Here is a 22323-nt window from a genome sequence, read left to right on the forward strand (position 1 = left end):
TACAAGATTATGAGGGATGTGGACAGAGTGGATGGTCAGAAGGTTTTTTCAAGGGTGGAAGAGCCCAGTTGACAACTCAGGCACATCATGGAACTTGCCCACAGCAAGAGCTCTGATTCAGAAATGCTGCTAATGTTCAGTTATCACCTAACAAGCAGCTAGCCTGTAGAAGGAAATAAAATATGGTTTTATATTTTTTATTTCAAATAGTAAAATGACAATAATGTACATTAACAAAGTTTGAATTGCACATGAGTAGCAGATACAGACTTTCTATTCAGGTACACAATGATTACAGCTTCAGGCAATGTTTTTCAAAGCCCTCACCAGCAACCCACTGAGCAATGTTTCTGCATCAAATCAGATTAGCAGATTCCAGCTTTTGAGTCACATTACCTTCATGGATATATACACTCAGTTATAGACTCTTCCTCAACCTCGGAATTATTCAATAATCACATCTGTTCCTTTATTACAAGACAAAATAACCATTTGTCTATGTGAATCTCTATTCCCCAATCAACAGAACCAAAAATCAGATCATCCAATATAAACAGGAAGAGATTTAGGCAATACACAGTATACCCTGTGATCTCCATTGCAAATTTGTTATGGTTCCCTGGCTGAAGATCTTTCTACTCTGCCATCAAACAGACTTGTGTGTATACAGGGGGATTTAAAACAAAAAGGTTGTTTCAATTGGCAGCGCAGTGGGCCAGCCCACAGCAGTATGAAGATAATACCCCCATTGGATCATCACCAGTACTTTCAGCTGTTTTGTCAGCTTATTGCAAGTCAGTGAAGGGGAGGTTAGAAGGTCCCTACCACTAGAGGAAGGGAAAAATATATACACTTGGGTAGAATAGTCACTGCAGACCACTTGGTGGTTTCCTAGAATTGGTAACTGGGCATTGCCTTATTAGACACAAAGAACATTGGGAATGCCAGGTGAGAATCGCTGCGCAGAAAAACAGCAAAAGAAAAATGACAGGAACAGGCTTTTATTCAAAGACAATTTCCCTAGAAATGTCACAAATATGAAAACAACAAATATATATTCATCAGTAAGTAGCAAAACTTTGGATATGTCACTACTAATCATTATATTTAATTAAAGGTCACGGTTTACAACAAAAGGTGAAGTTTGCAGATCACTAGGAGACAGCTCGGTGGGATAGTCACATAAATCAAGCCCTATCTGCTAGGGAAGGTGGGCTAATTTAAAAATAGATGCTTAGTTTCCTGATTGGGTGCAGCAATTCAATTACGACATTAGCACCAGATTTGAGCCATAGATTTCCAGTCCTAATGAGTCTGTAATGGCAAGCACTTGAGCATGAAGTCCCATTAGGCCCATTTGTAGATCTTGACCATTTTTTCTGTCAGAGTTCCCAAGAAATTAGTGTGGTTCACCTCAAAGGGGCAGATATCCAGTACAGGCTGATCGGCTTGAAGCTTCTGGATGAGAGAGCCACTCCCTCCATTCCATACCTACCATATCAAGGAAGTAAAAAAAAGTGTCAAACACCTTCAGAACAAAACTGAACAGAGAATAATATAATACAAAATAATAATACAAAAATCTAAGTATTTCTCAAAAATATCCTATCCTGGATAATCCAAGATCTACGGGTCAAAGAATCAGGGTGTCTGTTTCTTTATCCACTAATAATCCCCTACACCCTCCCAACAGTCTAACCCTGACATTTCCACATTTATGGTTGCAGGGTGAAAGGACAGAAAAGTTATGTAAAAAACTCGTACCAGGAACAAAAGTGAAAATAAATGCTGGAAACACAACAAGCAGGTTTAGTCAGATGACCCAACAAGGATGTGTAGTTCATACATGAATGCAAATTTCCCTTTCACAGATGTCAAGGAACTTGCTATGCATAGTCAGCATTTTAAGTCAGAAAGGCTGTCTATTTTTATACAAGATATCAATAGACTGCGCCCAGTCACACAACTTTTACACAGCCCCACCCACATATTTATAAAGCAGTTTTCTGTCTCTCCATCACTGCTCTCATTCTCACCACGCAAACACATCTTGGTCCCTGACCAAACAGCATGACCATGACCTCCTTCACATATGCCCAGCACTCTTGGTTACAGATTTTTGTCCATCTTTTGATGACATCAGCAAAAAGGTCAAGCTTGCTGCAAAATTACATGATGCAGCAAATGGAAAGAAAATGGAATCACTTTTTCATGACATTAAGTCTTCAGAGTTCAAAAATGAAATGAAATAAATAGCTTTCATGAATTTATGTTTTAAATTGAGTTCAACTCTGGGAGTCTGAAATCACAATTACAATTAGAGGGTGAGGGTTAACAAAACCCTGGATGATCTCATCAGTGCTGCCCATGACCAAAGTATTCATTTCGTTAATTGGATTAATTGGACAAAACAAAAGCCTCAATTACAAATATGAGGATACCTGCTGCCACCAAGTGGCTTAACCTACGATCACTAAAACAGGCAGAATCAAATATTCTAGATTCTGATTGGCTAGTGTGCACACAACCCTTAAAGCTATACTGTAGAATTTGTGAACCATGAACATCTGTGTTCAAACACATACTAAGTCATTATCTATATTACACATAAGACGCTACACTGAGACTTACTGCAGCTGTACCACACCAGTGAAATTGCAACTAGGACACAGGTTCATTGCCCTGAAAATTGTATGGCAGTGATTGTCAATTAGCTGAATGTCCGCTCTCGTGTAACTCACAACTTGTAACAAATGTCCATTCTCGTGTAACCCACAGCTTGCTTACAGCATTAACATAGGGATTCCCAATCTGTGGATGGCAACCACAATGGGATCACATCAGTCACATTTGGGGTCACAGGATTCTCCTGCCCCCAACTCCCACCTCTCAGCAGCAATATCAATTGTGCATCAGAGATGACCCAGTCCGGAGGCTCAAGTGGGACAGCTCCAAAAACAGCTGGACCAAACAGCACTAGGCAGACAGTGGACCAAAGTGCTTGTAGGTTTCAGAATACACGTTCAGTAGCAAGTGTCAACTTGCCCCAGGATGTTTGTGTGCCCACTTGGCATAACTAGAGGCTGGCAACTGTATCTCCATCACCAACTGAGTGCAGAAAAAAGGAAAATGGTCCTGTGGCTGAGCCCAGAAAGTAGTGACAGATCTACACTATGGTCTAGTCCTTACATCATGATAACATCTGCTTCACAGTTATGGGCAACCAGATAGCAAGGGAGGCAAGGAAGAGGAGCTAGTAAGTGAGTGGGAGAAAAGGGGTTGGCTGAGTCAATGAATGGGGTGTGGGAGATGGGAAGCAGGTCTGTTGAGTGAGTGGGGCAAATGGAGGTTTGGAAAAGGAGCTGCTTATGCATCTACATCACCAAGGGAATATAGACAGCTTGGCTAGAAGTTATGGCTTCATAAAATAATATTTTCACAAAATGCTTTGTTAAGGCGAGGTGATGGCCGAGTGGTATTATCATTAGACTATTAACCCAGAAACTCAGCTCATGCTCTGGGGACCAGGATTCAAATCCTGCCATAGCAGATGGTGGAATTTTCATTCAATAAAAATATCTGAAATTAAAAATCATTGACCATTGTCAATTTCTGGAAAAAACACATATAGACAAGGAAGTCTGCCATCCTCACTGCTCTAGCCTACATGGGATGGCATGGTGGCACAGTGGTTAGCACTGCTGCTTCATAGTGCCAGGGACCCGGGTTCAATTCCTGGCTTGGGTCTCTGTGTGGACTTTGCATGCCCTCCCCATGTCTGAATGGGGTTTTCTCCAGAATCTCCAGTTTCCTCCCACAGTCCAAAAATCTGCAGGTTAGGTGCGTTGGCCATGCTAAATTCTCTCGCAGTGTACCCAAACAGGCAGAGTTGACAACTAGGGGGATTTTCAGAGTAACTTCATTGCAGTGTTAATGTAAGTCCACTTGTGACTAATAAATAAACTTGTACATGCGACTCCAGAGCCACAGCTACCCTAGGGCAATTAGGTATGGAGAATAAATGCTGGCCAGCCAGCTATGCCCATGTTCCATAAATGAATTAAAAAACAGATTTTCATACTTGTATGTTGAAATATTGTATGTTGATCTATAACATGCAAACGAAAAATGTACTAAATATTACAATGCCATTTTATTTTTGACATGAGATCATGATAATTTTCAGACGTTAAATTTGAGTCACATTGGAACATAGTTCAGAAAGCAGTAATCTAACAGATCAATCCACCCATTTCCTCAACGATACTTAACAAAATGCTGTGAATGCTGAAAATCTGAAATATAAACAAGATGTGGGAAATATTCAGCAGATCTGGCAATATTTACAGAGAGAGACTTAGCATTTCTGGTCCATGATCTGTTAACACTGCATTGTGGTATATGCTCTTTTCATAATTTTGTTCTTTGTAATCATATTAAATCATTGCTGAATACGACAGTATAAATGACCACCTTTGTCCCCACTCATCTAGCCAGCTGCCATGTTACATTCCGGGGCAGAAAGTATCAAGGAAGGTAGCCTGAAAGTTGACAGGCAAGTTGCAGCTGGTGACAAGATTTACGGATTGCCATTACTTACCATAGCACTGTTGGTTGCCTCATCCCCAGCACACACTAAGACATTGCCGTCATTCTCTGGACTTGTGAAAATGGCATTTTTGGTCAGCAGTTTACATGTTGGACCTGCTCTAAATGTCTGCACTGGGTAACACGTGCAGACCAGGTTCTCGAGCGAACCTGGGGAGGGACTGCTCGACAGTTCCATCATCACGCACCGTAAAGAACTGTGGGTTTTATCTGCTTTCAAAAAGAAACATTAATCATGCATTTAAGACTGGCAGCAGTTTACAATTCTGAATGAATAAAATTCTCCTTTTCTACAGGTAAAGGCGTTTGCTGAAGTTTAGCTCCATTTGCCAGCAACTCTTCACCAGGACAGTGCATAATCTTCATGCCCACATTAAAACACGTGATTGTGGGTCCTTCACAACTGGGTCACTATTTAAAAATGACAGGTTGCTTATTTAAGAACAAGACAGAAGTCAATTTTTCTCGTAGAGGATCATGAGTCTTCAGAGCTCTTCCTCAAAAAGCAGTGAAGCATAGTCTTTAAATAGTTTTAAAGTCAGATGTAGATAGATTCTTAGTAAGCAAAGAAGTGAACAGTTAGGGGTAGATGGGAACGTGGAGTTGAGGTTACAAGCAGATCTGTCATGATCTTCTTGAGTGGCACAGCAGGCTCAAGGGGTGAAGTGAACTTCTATTTTGTGTGCTGAAATGGAGCCTGATGCTGTCTTCAGAAGGCTGACAGGACAGTTGTCAGCAATATGCAATCCTGGCTGGATCAATTTTCCCTCACCCAAGGGCACCGAAGCCAATGGCACTCTGCTTTGTCATCCAAGCCAGATTGCCCAAAAGTATCAGTGCCCATAACCGTTTCATGGGGTATGGCATAGCACCACCTCTTCCTCCCCCCCATCCCCTCCCTACATATGCGCACGCACACACACACTCCCACCACCCAAATATTGCTCCACATACTTGGCCTGTAAGTAACAAGACAGTGTCGCATTGTGGGTTCGATCTGTATATCTGTGCAGCCTCCAGCTTCCAGAGGTAGCAGGTGTGCCTTGTATGTGTTTGTGGACTTCTGCTCCCAAAAGCACCCTCCCTCCAGAGTGCCAGCCACCAGACCACCACATGGAAATGCTGCAGAAGCCATACGCGGAAGGTAAGACAATGAAGTCACAGGACACCTACACATTGAAATGTAGAATAGAGAAAAATGTTAGTTATAACAATGCAATCACATGGGAAAGAGGGAGAAAATTAAAATCATCTTTCCTAAAAAACTGCATTATGCGAGGAAGTATGCAAGTTAGAGAATCACAGTTACTAATGCAGTCACTAGCAGTTATACATTGATCAAAAAGCTCAGCCATGGAATAACTAAGGCAGGTCCTGGGAAAAATAGAACAGATGTGATGGACAATTTTTCTCAGATATAATGTGGGTCAGTCATGTGACTTCTGCCTGAAAAGTGACTCAAGTGTGCTCTGGTGCTCTCCACCTCTCAATCCCTGATCTCATCAATCATTGTACTTCTAGTTAGCCAAGGCATCTGAAGCACTTTATAAAGCAATGTTACACGCTGGATTATCTGACTGCATCAGAATTTCCCACCTGTCCACTGCAAAAAGCGCCAAATAATCAGCTCCCAAGAGACCCAGACTGTTGTGCATCTGCTATTATGCAAGAACTATGGCAAACATCAGAAGGGACAAAGGCAGTACACCGGCAAAACATAAGTCTCCACAATGTATTGAAATGACACACCTGGAACCTTGTGATGGCAACTCCTGGACATGTGTTGTGGTGTCCCTCATGTCGTAAATCAAGATGGAACCATTTATCAACCCAGCATAGATGTAGTTTGTGTCATCTGAACACCAGCAGCAGCTCCAGACAGGGCGACCAGTGTTGTAAGTCTGAACCACAGTGTTGGCAATCAGGCTACAGGGACAGTAATTAACAGGATCATTGCAGGCAGTTAGAAGAAGCACAGGGTGCTGGAATGGCATTGCCAAAATCTTGAATAGTTGACAAAAGGACCAAAAACAATTGAGACAAAATGTGGCTGCAATTCTAGGTTTTTCTAATGAGTAGCAGGATTATGCAGACCAGGAAGGTCTTCGTTTTGTGCCATGGCTGGTTCCAAGTTGGAGCAGCACAAGGGGACAACAAGTCAGCTTGACCTGCTGTTTCTTCTTAGAATGCAAGAAATGTCAACAGTACCAAACGCAGATGAGGTGGTGATGATGCTGGGCCTACTTCCAATGTTTCCAATGCTAAGCTACTTCAGAAGATGTATCAATTGTTTTGAAGTCATTTTTTGTCATGACCACATAATACCAGATTTACTGAATACAGTTTGACATCTTACCAAAGTGTGATTTGAGCTTATAACCTGTGGAACGCAAGGCCAGTACCATAACCACTTACCTGCATACTGAGCTAGTGGTTAAAGGATCAACCAGGAACTGCTCATATATTATCAGCAATTCCTTATCTAAATGCATGAATGGGTGAGGATCAGAATTAGCTGTAATGCTCTGACAGTCAAATAACTTGTTAATGATCTAGGTTTAGGTTTGCACAGACATGTCACTGGAGAATGATTGCTGCCAGATTGCAGGAAAAAGTCAAATCCTTTAAGAGAGGAAAGGGGGGAAAAAAACTTCCAGGAAGCAGATCATCTGCTGTTCCTCTTCTCCATTAGCTGTGATGGAAAGTGTAGGGAGAGTTCTCCTACAAGATGTGTGTGGCATTCTTTTTGATAAAAATCTAAGTCCAAAACAACTACACTTGTTTCTGCCACCCCTAAGGCAGTCAAGAGACATGCAGAAAAACAAAGAACCTAATGCCAACATACCTGAATATATGAGAAATGTGTACTGGTTTTTCAACCTCTGTCAGGAGTTGTCAAGCATCAACCAAGATAGAATCTTATTAATTTCCCCAGAAGGCACCAATGAAAACTACTAGTTTGTCAGTGCTTTGTTCCCTTCTCCTTCCTCAATGGCCACTGTCGAACGATGCCCATTTACCTGGTTAATTTGATAGTGTTGTCCAAGGATGCAGAAAGGAGTACACTTTCGGGGCGGTCACTGAATGCCAGACCTCGGATCTGTTTGGAATGGATTGGGACGTACTGGGTGCTGCGGAAGTTCATCCCACTTATCTTCTTCACGCCACACCCTGTTCAGCAGACAAATGAGGTAAGCTGGGTAGCAAAACCTGAACTGATGGAGTTACCTTAATTGCACTGCAACAGCAGAGCTACAGACAAATATGAACACCCCACAAAAGAAACCTCAAACCGATGGCTAAAATGGAAATCAGCTGTATGCAGAAAGGACTTAAAATATGAATGTTCTAAATGAAGGTTATGTAGATCATGGGTTCACAGGGTCATTAGGAGCTGAGCGGAAAAGTCGTTTACAATCTTTGGTAATAAAGTCTCTCAATGGTCTACCAGTGTACTGATATTATGTCATCTTGCACGTACGTAAACTTGTCCCATCATACAACAATATCTACAAAGCAGTCCAAAATCTCAACACTGAGGGAAATAAAGGATAAAAAACAAACAGTTGGCAGCAGGGAAAAGCTTAAGAGAAGACAAGGAGATTGCTGCAGGAAACTTGAGCCTCAAGTTAGGGGAAATGAATGGGAGGCAGAAAAATAGACGGATTTTTGGGAACTATAATGTTAGATACCAGGACAATGTCTCAAATCCAACTGTCCAAATACTGGGGTTGTCCAAAAACCAGAAAATTTTATAGGCTTCCTTTCAATTTCCATCGATAGTAACTGAGCAAAACAACTTACCAGGACAATTCAGCTGTGTGCTGCATTTGCACAGTGACACACCGTGCTAATTTTTGGCTTTGAGTGCCAATCTTTATCATGCTGCTGAGCAGGCCAAACAGCCCTTGCTCCCACCTGCCCTAAGAGCCAGTCTTACTTGTATTATTTAAGTTTTTTCCAATTCTTTTTACTATTATGTACTCTATTTTCAAACTTTAATAAAAGGAAACTTATTCACTTGTTTTCATGTGGCTCCTATTAATTGAATTCAGATTCTGATTTTTTTTCTCTAAAAAGCAGCAAGAGCCAAGGCCAGAAAGACTCAGCTCTAAGGTTATTGGTTTTGAGATACTTTACTTGCAAGTCAGCACTGCAGCAGAAGCTAGTGGCAGTTGTAAATCACTGTGAAGCTTACCAGGTAGGAGAGTTGTTTGAGGAGAAGGTTGGGAGACAACAAGACAGCTCATCAAAGCAGAATACGCCATGACTCGACAGTTCCCACTCTGTGAAACCATGATTCCTTTCTCAAACTGGTACTTGCTCTGATTTTGACTAGAACTGGTGTGACCAGTTAGGGAATTACAGGAACTAGAGGGACCTTGAGAAGCACTTGGATTGTGCTTGGCCATCAGACATTTCAGCTCCTGCAGTAGAGACACAGAAAATTCAATGACATGTTCACAAAATAATCAAATATGGTTATACTGACTGTGCGGCTATATTGGAATGCGTATGTATCTGAGAAAACCCAACTGAGTGCCAAGTTGAAAAGATGGGAATACAGCACAGAAAGGATTTAGAATACAACTACAAATACACTCACATAGCGAATTCAAAACATGACTTCGTAAACAGGGAATTCCATTTCGAAAAAGTTCAATACAAATACAAGTGGAGGAACCTCATTACACACCCAATTGCTATCTTCTACTCCATGCGCAGAATAATCCGAAATGCTGCTGTGTCTCCACCCTGTAGCCTGCTTACTGTTTAACTGATTATCATCTCAATATTTTTTGCACATTTTGTCTCAACCTGGTTCAGCTGCTGGCTTCGAATGTGCTAAATGGAAAATACAGCCACACGCGCCAAGCCTTAATACAGAGAGTTGCATAAATACAGGTAATTTAGTGTAGAGCTACACACATCAGGTATAACACAGAGCTGATGACACGCACAGGGAATTTAATCTCTTTATCCCTTCTTTGATCTCTCTTTTTTGCTCCAAGTAAGTAGAGTTCCAATAAGCTCTGGGTTTGGGACTATGCCTCCAGTGAGTTCCAATGTCCATTTGGTTGGAGGCAACAAAATGATCTGTCAACTCACAATTACAGAAAATTTTAAGATTATAATTTGAGCCAAAATTAATAGATTTCAGATCAACAAATAAGTGGACTCAGTGCCGTTTATGGGATTAGGAGAATGCAGACATATTTAGGGTGATACAATGACACAGTGGTTAGCACTGCTGCATCACTGCGCCAGGAACTCAGGTTTGAATCCAGGCTTGGGTGACTGTGTGGAGTTTGTACATTCTCCCTATGTCTGCATGGATTTCCTACGGGTGCTCCGGTTTCCTCCCACAGTCTGAAAGACATTCTGGTTAGGTGCATTGGCCATGCTAAATTCTCCCTCTGTGTACCCAAACAGGTGCCTAGTGTGGCAACTAGGGGGGTTTTGACAGTAACTTAATTGTGTGTTAATGTAAGCCTACTTGTGACAATAATAAAATAAGTAAACTAAATAAACAGGCAGAAACACCAGTTGAAGCAACAAATCAAACAAAAGGCACGGGATCATTACAGAAAATTTACTGTGGCAGTGTGATTTGACCATAAAAAAATAGTTTTAGTTTGAGTTAATAAAAAAAAGCATACAAAGAGGAGGCTATATAAGAAGTTCCCAATTTTAGTCTCCAAACATGGCAAAGTATATGAAGGATCTAGAGAAGGCGCTGAGCAGGGCAACCTGAATGATGCCTAGCTGAGACCTTTCAATTATATGGAGAAACTCCTCGTGTTCAGGTATTTACTTCAGAGAATCATAGATTATTTCAGATAAAGGGATCAGATTAGTTTGGATGCTGTCTTGTTGATTTGGTGAGGTGGGTAGGGATGGCAAAGCAAGGGAACAATATTAGAGTAGTTGGAAAGGACTAGGTTAAAGTGTTGGAAAGTCCATAAATAGACATCACACTGCTGAATAGATCAGCTAAATAGATGGATATAGATCAAGTGCATTGGAGCAAAATTATTCTGAACAGCTCAGGACCCTTCAAAGAGTGTAACATTTCTATTGCAGAATGTAAACTGTTAGCTGCCAATTGGAGTCCAGAATTTCTAGTAGTCATAATGTAGGGGCTGTCAACAAAAACTGACAGCAGCTTCTGGCATTTGCACATACACAGTTAAATGCAGAAATCTGGCTGCTGCAATGAGTGATATTCTGGTTCTCTTTAGGGTATGCGAATGCAATCTTTGCAAATTGAATCATTAGAAATCACTGATTTATTGTGAACTTGAACTACACATGTGCTATTGTCACTGTTAAAATAGCAATAGAAATGTTGACCCTTATTTAATCAGGGCAGTTTTTCAAAAACTGTAGATTTTTAATTAAATAACACTCTAAAGAAGTTTTGTTATCATATTGATGTTTCTCCCTTAAATCCATTTGTTTTCTGTGTAATGAATTAAATGGTGATATTGCCTGTCTGAAAATTCTTTAAACTGATTAGCCTACCACTAAATGTCCTGTTGTTACTGGATTCCAGAAATTCCACCAAACTGAGGAAATCTACACTCTTCAGCCTGCTAAATCTTAGTGGCATTGCCCTTTTGCAACTGCCCACAAAATATTGGTCCACTGAGTAACGGGCTAGAACAATTTCCATAGGCCGCTCCATTTCCTTTATGGTATAGAGTAATTTCCCCAGAGCATTTTATAAATTGATCACTTATTCTCTTTTTATAGTCTTGCAGAAAATTGTACAGTCAAGGACAAAATAATGTTCCAGATGCCAGCACTGAATCTGGACTGGGTGCCTACTCTCTTTTGCACATGTACACACGTCCAGCCAATCCAACACCAGTATCTACATCCACAGAGCACCTGGACCATGGGGCCAGCCCGACATGGAGCGCCAAGACCACAGGACCAATTTGAAATCAAGTTAAATACATGCATGCGACACACATAGCTAAGAATCCAAAACACAATAGGTTTTTTTTAAATGAAGTGTGTTGGCCAATTCAGCATTTGGTCATTATTTGACTAATTTGATCTATTTGTGCCTACAAATATAATTGCTAACTGTTGATGGGGTGCAAGAATTAATACAACACCATCTAGTTATTCATATTCAATGCATTTTCTAGAGGCAAAAGAAAATTGACTAAACCTCTCATGTTGGAGGAGACTGGCAAGAATTGATGTTCAGTCTGACAGTGGGACACATGGAGATAATGGTAGCAAAATTAAAAGGTATTTTTATATTACAACAGTGAGTAAACCAGAATTGCATTCCTCTTTCCTCCAGCTGAATTAAGTATGCGGAACTGGACCTGCAATGAACCATCACCAACACAACTTTTTGGTTCCCTGTGAATCTGTTGCTGGGTTAAAGTAAACGTTTCTGCAGCAAACATAGGAGTCAGTCTCACATTTGGACCCAGCCCTTATATTACAGAACAGAATTATCAGGAGATCACCACTCAACAGTACTACACATCAAGTTCAGAGAACACCTGCCAAACAGAATAGTCTTAAGTGCCAGACAATGCCAGTCTCGGCTCTATATATACTAACAGATTAGAAGCAAATGATCTCTAATGATAGCTCACTGTCAAGCACAAGCTGCGAACTAAGTGTGAAGGTTTCTAACTCAATTAGAGCAACATTAGAAGTATATTGAGTCTTGCAGATTAGAAATACAAACCCAATGTAGAATCACATTACTTGAGAAATAGAAAATGTTATTCCTTTATCATAAAACAGATCAACTTCAGAAATGAAAAGACTACAGACATTAACACCTACCCAAACCTCACACCAACTGACAGAATTCCAGGCCTGCATGTTAATCAGAACTGCAAAATAGATTAATTCCAGAATTCCTGCTGGTTAAGTCAATTGTAAGAAAGCCATTTTCTACAGTTATTTATGAGGATTTAGAGCAAATTAATCCTTACCTGCAGCTGTTTACGTAACTTGCTACACTCATCTGTCAAGAACTGCAGTTGGAGACGACACTGTGCAGATTCAAGTTCTGCTTTCCGACGCTTCATCTGCTCCTTCTCCAGGTCACTGCCCAGGAGAAAGAGATCAAGGTGAAGGCAAAAGGACAAAACTCATCTCAAAAATCAATGAAAACATATAAACTTCACAAAATAATAATGGATGTCCAACATTTCATTCTCCGTGAGAACGAACAAACTCACATTTCCATAGTCCAACCACAGATCTCAAAGTGCTTTATCGTCCACAAAGTACTTTTTGAAACATTACCACAAACGCAAGGAAAACGGCAACCAATCTGCACGCAGCAAGCTCATACAAACAGCCATATAATAACCATCAGATCATTGATTTGAATGATGGCACCAGAGGGATAAATAGTCAACAAGTCACCTGAGTGCCAGGGTGGGAGAGGGGAAGAGAGAGGAGTACGGGGTGGAGGGGAAGGGGATTGAATTCCCCAAATTCTCTTTTATTTAGCACCAAGAGCTTTTTTACATCCATCTGTAAAGGTAGATGAGGCCTTGGTTTAGAGCTTATCAAAAGAAAGGATGGTACAGCACTCCCTCGGTGCTTCATTGGCGTGCTAGCCTGAATTACCTGCTCAAGATCCTGGAGCAGGGCTACAGTCAGAAACTCTTTCATTCAGGTAACATCTGATACCTGATGAAGTCACGTGCTGTGCATCAAATAGCGAATGGAGGGCAGACTCCTCCAGTTTACCTCTAATAGCCATACGAATGACATTCACAGCAATAAAGTTGAAAGATTGGGATCAGGTTATTTTGCCACATTCTCGGGCCAATACTTTGTTGGATAGAGACGAGAGCCACAATATTTTACAGCAGCATTCCTACTAAGAGTTAAATTAGAATTAACAAGCATTCATTGACATTTTGCATATTTTCTTTCCCTTTCTTTCTAAGGTCTTGGGAGGACACGCAAAACGCCATTTTAAAAACACGTCCGAGAAGGTCACAGTACAAAACAAAAATAGAGAGCTTTCTGAAAATTGCTTTGTTTAAATTCGTTTGAGCCCTTGTGGGAGAATGGCTAGAAGTGAATCTTTAGAGCTTTCTCATCACTCCAATCAAGTGCAATTGGTTACTGACAGTACACCTGGGAAAAGGGCGCAAGTAAATTTGCTGGAGCTAGTATTTTAGGCTACTTCCTCTGCCAAGCAGTCTGTGGCTCTGTTACTATTATGGTGGGAGCCAGAATGCATTTGCACAACTTGGAGATGTCTGCCCTTTGTGAGGTTGTAGCTGAGTTCTGCTTTAAGTAAATGAGGACCTGGCTGCAAGAAGCTGGGGCGGGTAGGAGTTGTTACTTCCTTAACCATCTCCCCAGGCTTTATTTTGGTTCATATTTAGGACATGAGCACCTCTGGCAAGATCAGCATTGATTATCCCATCCCTATGAAACTGCAGTAACATAAATATAATAGACACAAAATCTAACATACATCAATTGGCAGTTACAGATCCTGAAAAGGTAGTGATTGGCAGAGGTTTGTTAAATCACTTCAAACAGTAGTTCATCTCGGATCAATTTAATTCGGATGGGATTGGAGTTACACGTAGGCAGATTTCCTTCCCTGACAGACAATCCAGAATTTTCATGTCACTTAATCAATATCAGATTTTTTTAGTTACTGATTTTTCAAACTGAAAACTAGTCCAGTTATATAACTATTAGATTACTGTGTTCACATTTTGGCTGTAGATTCTGAACTTTAATAAATCTTTTCCCACTGATCCGCTTATTATCATTCACATTCAGCTGCCCTGTGCTCTCTCCAATATCCAAATGTTCCCTTTTCAGTTTTGTGACCTGATCAGCACAAAGGACACCAAGACAGAAGTCATTTTTTTCATGGCTCCTCCACAGAAGTTAGGCACTCTTTTGCTTTTTTTTTAAGTGTGAAACTTCAAAAGATGTGAGTCACAAGTATGTTCACATCATTTGTGTACCTCTTCAATCGTTCCTGCTCACTGGTATCCACAACTTTCACTGTTGGGGCATAAACCAACACCACATCTGACCGCTTAGCTTTCTTATTACACTGCAAAAGACAAACACGATTCTTGTTCACTTATAAAGCAGGTGCAATTTTCCACATGAGGAAAAATAATGAACCATATAATTGTACTGGGGAACATCACAAATCCTTGTCCCCAAAACCCCGTCCCAATTTCATAAAAGAGACAGAGGAACTGGAGAGGGTTCCAAAAAATATTTACTAGGATAGTGCCAGGAATGGGGGGATATACTTATCAGGAGCGGGTGAACAGATGGGGCTAAAACTTTTTTCAAGAAATGATAAGGAATGACCTGATTAGTGTTCTTTAAAATTATGACAGGTTTTAACAGAGAAAATGTTTTCACTTGTGGGGAAGAACAAAACTAGAGGCAATGGAAAGTAGTCACCAATAAATCAAATTGTGAATTCAGAAAAAACTCCTTTACTAATAGAATGGGAGAAATGGGGAATTCACTACCATAGACATTGAAGTGAGTAATGCAGATGTATTTGGGGATTAGACAAGTACATAAGGAGAAGGGAGAAAAAGGGTTATGTTGATAGGCTTGGACGAGTAAAGGCAGGAAGAGAATGAAATGTAACATTAACACTGGCATGGACTGACTGAGCTGAAATGGCCATTGTCTGTGCTGTATACCGCAGGTAATTTCATGCAATGCCAAATATTGACATAATGCCAGAGACATTTTCACTGTTGTTGAGAATTCTTGGATGAACTTTGCTTCCTCCATCATAGAACAAGGGCCGGGCACACCATAAAACAAAATCAAAACTCTTTGCATCTCTTCTTGAAAAAGAACATTTAAACAATTCCAAAATGTTTTCATTCCGTTTGAAACCTCACAAAGTTTTGATGGGCACTAAATTAAGTTGAGCGGCAGATCTATTTAGGGCTTTGGGAAGATGATGGATGACCTTCAGACCTCATTTCAAAGATCATTAACTGTTCCATACATTCACCCCTCTTACTGAAATTCATCAAACCTATAGAACAAAAAAGGTATTAACCAAACCCAGCTTCAACCCCAGTGGTTCAATGTACATGAGCAGTTCTTGTTACAATGAAATTCTAATAAAAATACAAATTGTCAGTTTGATCCCGAAAGCATGCCACCTGTTACCTGTGGACATTTTCCTCCTCCTCCCCTCAGCCACTGGTAGATGCAGGTAGAGCCGAAGAGATGGCCACAATGCAGAGCAGCAAGATGGTGCCCTCCATTCGTGCATGGCTCAAAGCAGATGGGGCATGAATATGCTTCATCATCAGAGACTGTATCAGTGACTTTGATGCCTGCTGCATTTTCTTTCACATTTAAAGTATCTTCGGAGTGCGAAGTCAGGCTTTCCTAAAGGTAAAGCATTATTCAGTTACTTATGAAGACCCTGCTGAACCTCCATTACGGACCTATTTTATTCTCTCTTAGGTGAAGTGTGACACAAGAATGCTGGAGAATACTTTCCCAATGTTCTGATTATATGTGTAACACTCCATGGGCATGATTACTGCTGGCTCATTAAATGAGAAAATACTCCTAAACCTCCACAAGCTTTATCACTATTCAAAACTGTCACTTATGTTTCTCAACTTCCCTGAACTTTTTAATGGCAATCCTGAAATTACAACAATGTGATGTTTCTGCAGGGATGCAAGAGGACTAACAGTAACTGCTTCGAGTGCTTGTTCCAGTGGTACACCTCACTTAAGTTGGAACAAGCAAAGACCTAAAGAAACCAGTTTCAAGCAAATCCCCATGGCTTGCTTTCTGCTCTATAATGTACTTCAACAATTAACATATTGAATCAGTCTTTTAACTTTTGAAACGCACTATGAGAAGAAATAGGTAACCAACGCTGTACAGCAGTAACCAAATCATGATGTTTAATTCTCAGTAGCAGTCATTACAACCGTAAACCCATGCTAACAGTTGACTGACCCAAAGTTCAAAGTAGTCTATGAATTTTCCACTACTGTTTCTTTTATTAATGTATCCAAGATGAAATAAAAATCATTTTATTTCAAGCTTGAAGCATGTTGCCAATTGCAACAAAACTAAATTGAATAGCAATGAAACACAAATGTCCAGCAAAAGACCATGGGCGGAATTTTCCTGACTCGCTTGCCATAAGAATTGTAGCGGGTGGGACACGAACTATGCAAAGGTCTGTTGACCTCGGGCAGGATTTTCTGGTCTTGGGGTGAGCACGGCCAGGAAATCCCACCCTGTGTCCACTTACTCTTGAAACTAGGTTTTGTGTTCAAGTCTCTGGACTAAGACTTGAAAGCACAAACTTGGTCGTCAGAGGCAAGAATAAGCCACAGCTGACATCTTAAGCCTCAAGTTAAAAGCTCCATCAGATACCGTTTACTGCATTACAACCCCACCCTGAAATTGACTTCCCTCTTCCCATTCCACCTTTCAGTTTGCCTGCACACCTTCAAAGAATACACAGGCCTTGCAAACCACTCAGCGTACCATCTATTTTACTCAATCCGCTAAATATTGCTGTTAATTATGCAAATTTATGTCTTTACATTTTATGACCAATGCTCTATCTAATTACTTTAGTGGGGAAGCAAATACTTGAAGTGGGCAACAATGTTTTTGTTGCTCTACAATGATGTAGCATAGAAAGAACAATGTCACAGGACTGTCAATATGCTAAGTTATTATGCCACCATATATTGTACACGTACTTGGAAATAACGGTTCATCACCAACAGGTCGCCAAGTGGGAGTACCTAACATCAGAACTGATCTCACACAACACAAGCAGCCCTATCGTGGTTGATCTAAATCTCAACTTCATTTTCCCACCTTGATCCCATATTCCTTCATATCTTTACTGAACAAAAATATCTATTAATCTCTTGTTTTTGAGGATTCAAGAATGCTCATTCCTGATTAGCTGTTCCCAGTTAATTTCTTTTGAACCCTTCCGACCAGATCTAAATGAGTTATAATGTATAACAGAGATTTGAGGTTGTTCATGGAATAAGACAGTTATAATTTTTGAAATGCCCTACCTGCAGGTGTGCAGACTGCGAATCTCCAGTCTCAACATCCTGAGCTGGCATGGGGTTGACCAGACTGGGAGCAGTAGCAGGGGCTGCAAAAGTACAGGATACTTATAACAAAACTTTGTGTGTACAAAGAAGTGGGAGTGTCAACAGTTAGGGCCATGAATAGGCACAAAAGTAAGCATTTGCCAGCAATTATTGATCACTTACCATTGAAACGTACTGCAAAACACTTCCATACCATCATTATTAAATGCCCAAGTAAATGGCATTTGTTTTGGGGAAAATTGAACTACAGAATTCACTTTAATACAACAAAACTAAGCAGCATCTGCTGATGTTTTAACATTAACATTTTATACAAATTCACTCTCAGGATGTGAAATCACTTGCAAGACGAGCATTTTTTTGCCTATCCTATTTGCCCCAATATCACTCAGTAATTAAGTGATTTGTTTGGCCTTTTTCAAAAGGATATTAAGTCGATCAAGTTGATGCAGGACTGGGGTCATTGTAGCCAGATCGGATAAAGACTCCAGGTTACCTTCCTCAAAGGACCATTTGGGTCTTTACAACAATCTGATGGCTGCACGGTCATCAAATGAGCTAATGACACAAGTTCAAAAGCAATCTTCTAAATAGACTTAGCTAAAAAAAAACTTCCAGTTCAACTGAACTTATATTTTGAAACAATGATGTTTCAGAGTTTCCCTCATCTTTAAAAACGATCATACGCCTTGCGTCAGCTACACATGAAAATGGACCAGTTGCAAGGAATACAAGGCAAAATGACACCAGCACTCACAAAACAAATACATTTGCAGCTGATGAGAGATCTTCTAAAGCGAAAGGAATATGTTATGAACAAGACACAGGAGATGGGGGGACGGGGGGATGGGGGGGGGGGTGCAGTCAGTCAGTCAGACTGATAGGAAGATCTGAGTTAAACCCTACAGGGGACAAGTGCTTCTTAGCTATATTAATATCAAACATGCAAAAAGTTTATTACATTCACCAACTCTACTGCTCTCCAGATTTTAGAGGATGCAGTGAATTATTTGAAGAATTCCGATCAGTTATAAATATATTGCAAATAAAATTTAGCACTAAAAAAGTAAATCATCGGCTTGCAAAGTACACTAATCCTGCATTATAACAGTACCTTTAACATCCCCAGGTGGTCTTACAGCAGCATACAGACAAATTAGAGTGGTTAAGCTGTGACACTCTCTCTCACAGAAGACTGTCAAGGCCAAGCCACTGAATATGTTGAAGGAGGGAATAGATTTCTCAACTCTAAAGGCGTAAAGGGGTATGAGGAGAGGCTAAAGTATGTTGTTGATAAAGGATCAGCCATGATCATACTGAACAGTGGGACAGGCTTGAAGTGCCAAATTACCCACCCTCTTCCTATTTTCTAAGTTTCTAATAAATCAAAAGCTTGGGAGTACTGTATTACAATACAAAAGATATGTGCAGATATTGAATAGAGCTCATCAGAGACTTGCATCTTTCCTAGTGGAAGCCAGCTACAAGATAGACATGGTAAATGATACAAGTCTAAAAAGGTAGCTGAAGGGCAAAAATACTGAAAAAAAAAGATAACTTTACTACTCTTAATTCAAAAGTATGCCAAAAGTATGAAACATCTTATTAAATGTTGAAAGCATGACCTTGGAATAATCAAACTGTGGTTAGTGCTAGGGCAGGTGTATTTAGTTTTGATATTCAAATGGCTTTGAAGTGTTTGAATTTTTTTCACATTAGTGTATTATTACAAGTCATCCACCAAGTACTTCAAGTAGATTAAAGTAAATTGCATTTTAAAGTGTGAATTGAATCCCCATTCATTCTTCAATTAAATATTCATATATATTTCACCTTTCACAAATTGAAAGCAATAATAGCCGATGTAGCAGATATGTAGCGAGCTTGTTGCTACACCTGCAAGGTGGCATGTTATGCGTACACTCAGTTTAGCTGCACGTCACCTCTCTGATCCAGACATCCTTGAGCTGCTGCTGGTGGATTGGTGGATGCAGAACATCAGAAGCAAAGTTCTATCCAACCAACTATACCAATTCCTGATCCTGCACTCAATGCAGGAACCAGCATTTCAGAGAACGCTAACAAAGAAAGTTAGAGGATATGAAACCTTCAAAGATGCAAGTAGAATTTATATATTTGGGTTGGTTCTGCTACAATAAGTTGGTGAAACTGGTGAGTCTTCATGACACTTAAGTGAAAATAACTTACTCACCCGATGAAGCTGCTGCAGTCTCATCGCCCTCATACTCATCCTCTATCTCTGTGGTGCTGCCACTCTCCTCAGACTCACTGATATCAGTGCTCAGATCAGTACTTGAATCTTCACTGCTCATCTCACCTTCGCCATATTCGGCTAACCTGGCTGATTCTGTGCGTTGCTGCCTGTTAACTCGGAAGTAGTTGTCCAGCGCTCCAGGCCTGGAATTAAGAAAGTTGCATATAAGTTATATTCCATGCTCACCAGATGCCAACAGGGGATAAAAGCATTACCAGCTTTTTCACAGGAGCTTCAATTCAACTGCTATTATTAAACTGGTGCAGTTACATTTTTTGACCTTCACAGCAACAGAAAGGGTTTACCTGCCATTTGGGAGCTCAAAAAGTTACAAAGCCACTTGTTTTGTGTGCAGGATCACATTGCTTTAACATGCAGCACTGTCGCAGCAAAATGCTCTTCCACCATGTACCAGTCAGTTGCAACCTGCCAAAACAGCAGAGTCCCAGCGCTGTTGCTTTTCTAAAAAAAAAATCATTCCTGGGAAAGGTAACAGAATGGAAATGCTATTGAACTAATAATCTGATTGCTTGAGGTCTGGGGGGGTTACAAGTTTAAACCCGACAAAGCAGCTGGAAGAATTAAATTAAACAAAATTTAATTAATTCAAATCTGAAATAAAATGTTAGTCCCTTTAACAATCATGACACCACCAAACTGTCATAAAAACCCAGCTTATTTACTCATGTTCTTCAGGAGAGGAAATCTGTCTTCCTTTCCCAGTCCGGCCTCCTGATATCTCCAAATCAGATGACTCTGAAATGGCCTAGCAAGCCACCCAGATGTATCAAATTGTTACAAAAGAGAAACACAAGTGTATCTACAATACATGGTCTGCAGCAGTTCATCATCCATCCACTGAAGGGCAATTAGAGGCAGGCAATAAATACTGTCCCAGTCAGCAATGTTCACGTTCTAAGAATGAATTCTTAAAAAAATGTATCACAATAAATGTTGGCATTTCCAGTGACACTTGCACTAATTTTCCCCCATTCTTGCGATGTATTACTGACTAGGCCTGCATTTAGTGCCCATTGCTATTTCTCTCGAGAAGATAGCGGCGAACCAGCTTCTTGATCCAGTAACGACCACTTGTTATTGATACATTCACCGTGATGGCAAGAGGGAGTTCTAAGATTTTGATCCAGAGTCAGTGAAGGAGCAGTAATATCATTCCAATTCAAGGTGACATGTCCATTGCATGGAAACTTCCAAGTAGTGTTCCTCCGTACCTGCTGCCCTTGTTCTTCTAACTGATAAGAGATTGTAGGCTTGGAAAGTGATGTTGAAGGAGCCTTTTTAAATTCTGTACCGCATCTTGTACATGGTACAGACTGCTACCACTGTGTGTCAGAGATGGAGGGAATGAATGTTTAACAAGAAAAAGGAAAGGTACAGTACAGTAACAGGCCCTTCAACCCTCCACGCCTGTGCCAATCATAATGCCCGAACAAAACTAAAGAAAAGGCCTTCTGCCCTTACTTGGTCTGTATCCCTCTATTTCCTCCCTATTCATGTACTCATCCAGATGCCTCTTAAATGTTACAAATGTGTCTACTTCCACTACCTCCTCTGGCAGCACGTTCCAGACACCCACCATTCTCTACCTGAAAACTTCCCCCACACATCTCTCTTAAACTTTCCCCTTTTCATCTTGAATCTGTGCTCCCTTGTAGTTGACACATTCACCCTTGGAAAAAGCCTCTGACTATCGACCCTTGGGAAAAAAAAACCTGATTTATCCACCCTTGGAAAAAAACCCCTGACTTATCCACCCTATCTATACTGTCATAATTTGTAGACTTTTATCAGGTCTCCTGTCAGCCTCTGTCTTTTCAATGAAAACAGTCCTAGTTTATTCAACTTCTCCTCATAGCCAATACCGTCGAGACCAGGCAACATCCTGATGAACCTTCTTTGCACTCTCTCCAAAGTTTCCATGCCCTTCCGGCAGTGTGGTGACCAGAACTGCACACAATACTCCAAATGCAGCCTAACCATGGTTTTATATAGTTGCAAAATGATTTCCCAATGCCCTGGCTGAAGAAGGCAAGCATGCCATTTGCCTTTTTAATCACCTTGACCACCTGTGTTACCACTTTTAGATAAATGTGAACCTGCACGCCCAGATCCCTCAGTATGTTAATGTTCTTAAGGGTTCTGCCATTTACAGTATAATTCGCACCTAAATTTGATCCTCCAAAATGCATCATCTCACATTTGTCCTGATTAACATTCACTTGCCATTTTTGCACCCAAGTCTCCAACCTATCTATATTCTGTTGTATCCTCTGACAATCCCTGGCACTG

General features: G+C 40.5%; 1 protein-coding gene across 2 annotated transcripts in view; it reads right to left on the minus strand.

Annotated features, from left to right (window-relative positions):
• Positions 1–221: 221 nt before the first annotated feature.
• Positions 222–22323, minus strand: part of rfwd3 (ring finger and WD repeat domain 3) — a 36700-nt gene continuing 14598 nt past the window's right edge. For both annotated transcript variants that reach the window (XM_080187163.1, XM_080187162.1), the window contains exons 3-13: positions 19951–20156; positions 17697–17779; positions 15793–16017; positions 14601–14692; positions 12582–12696; positions 8807–9035; positions 7629–7779; positions 6358–6534; positions 5563–5777; positions 4601–4818; positions 222–1491 (exon numbers count right to left, since the gene is read on the minus strand). In XM_080187163.1, the coding sequence (XP_080043289.1) occupies positions 1348–1491; positions 4601–4818; positions 5563–5777; positions 6358–6534; positions 7629–7779; positions 8807–9035; positions 12582–12696; positions 14601–14692; positions 15793–16017; positions 17697–17779; positions 19951–20156 (1855 nt within the window). In that variant the 3' untranslated portion in view covers positions 222–1347. The remainder of the gene's footprint in view (positions 1492–4600; positions 4819–5562; positions 5778–6357; positions 6535–7628; positions 7780–8806; positions 9036–12581; positions 12697–14600; positions 14693–15792; positions 16018–17696; positions 17780–19950; positions 20157–22323) is intronic.

This window comes from Carcharhinus amblyrhynchos, chromosome 4, assembly GCF_965287045.1.
Source record: "Carcharhinus amblyrhynchos chromosome 4, sCarAmb.v2.hapA, whole genome shotgun sequence".
In the NCBI taxonomy this organism is placed as follows: domain Eukaryota; kingdom Metazoa; phylum Chordata; class Chondrichthyes; order Carcharhiniformes; family Carcharhinidae; genus Carcharhinus; species Carcharhinus amblyrhynchos.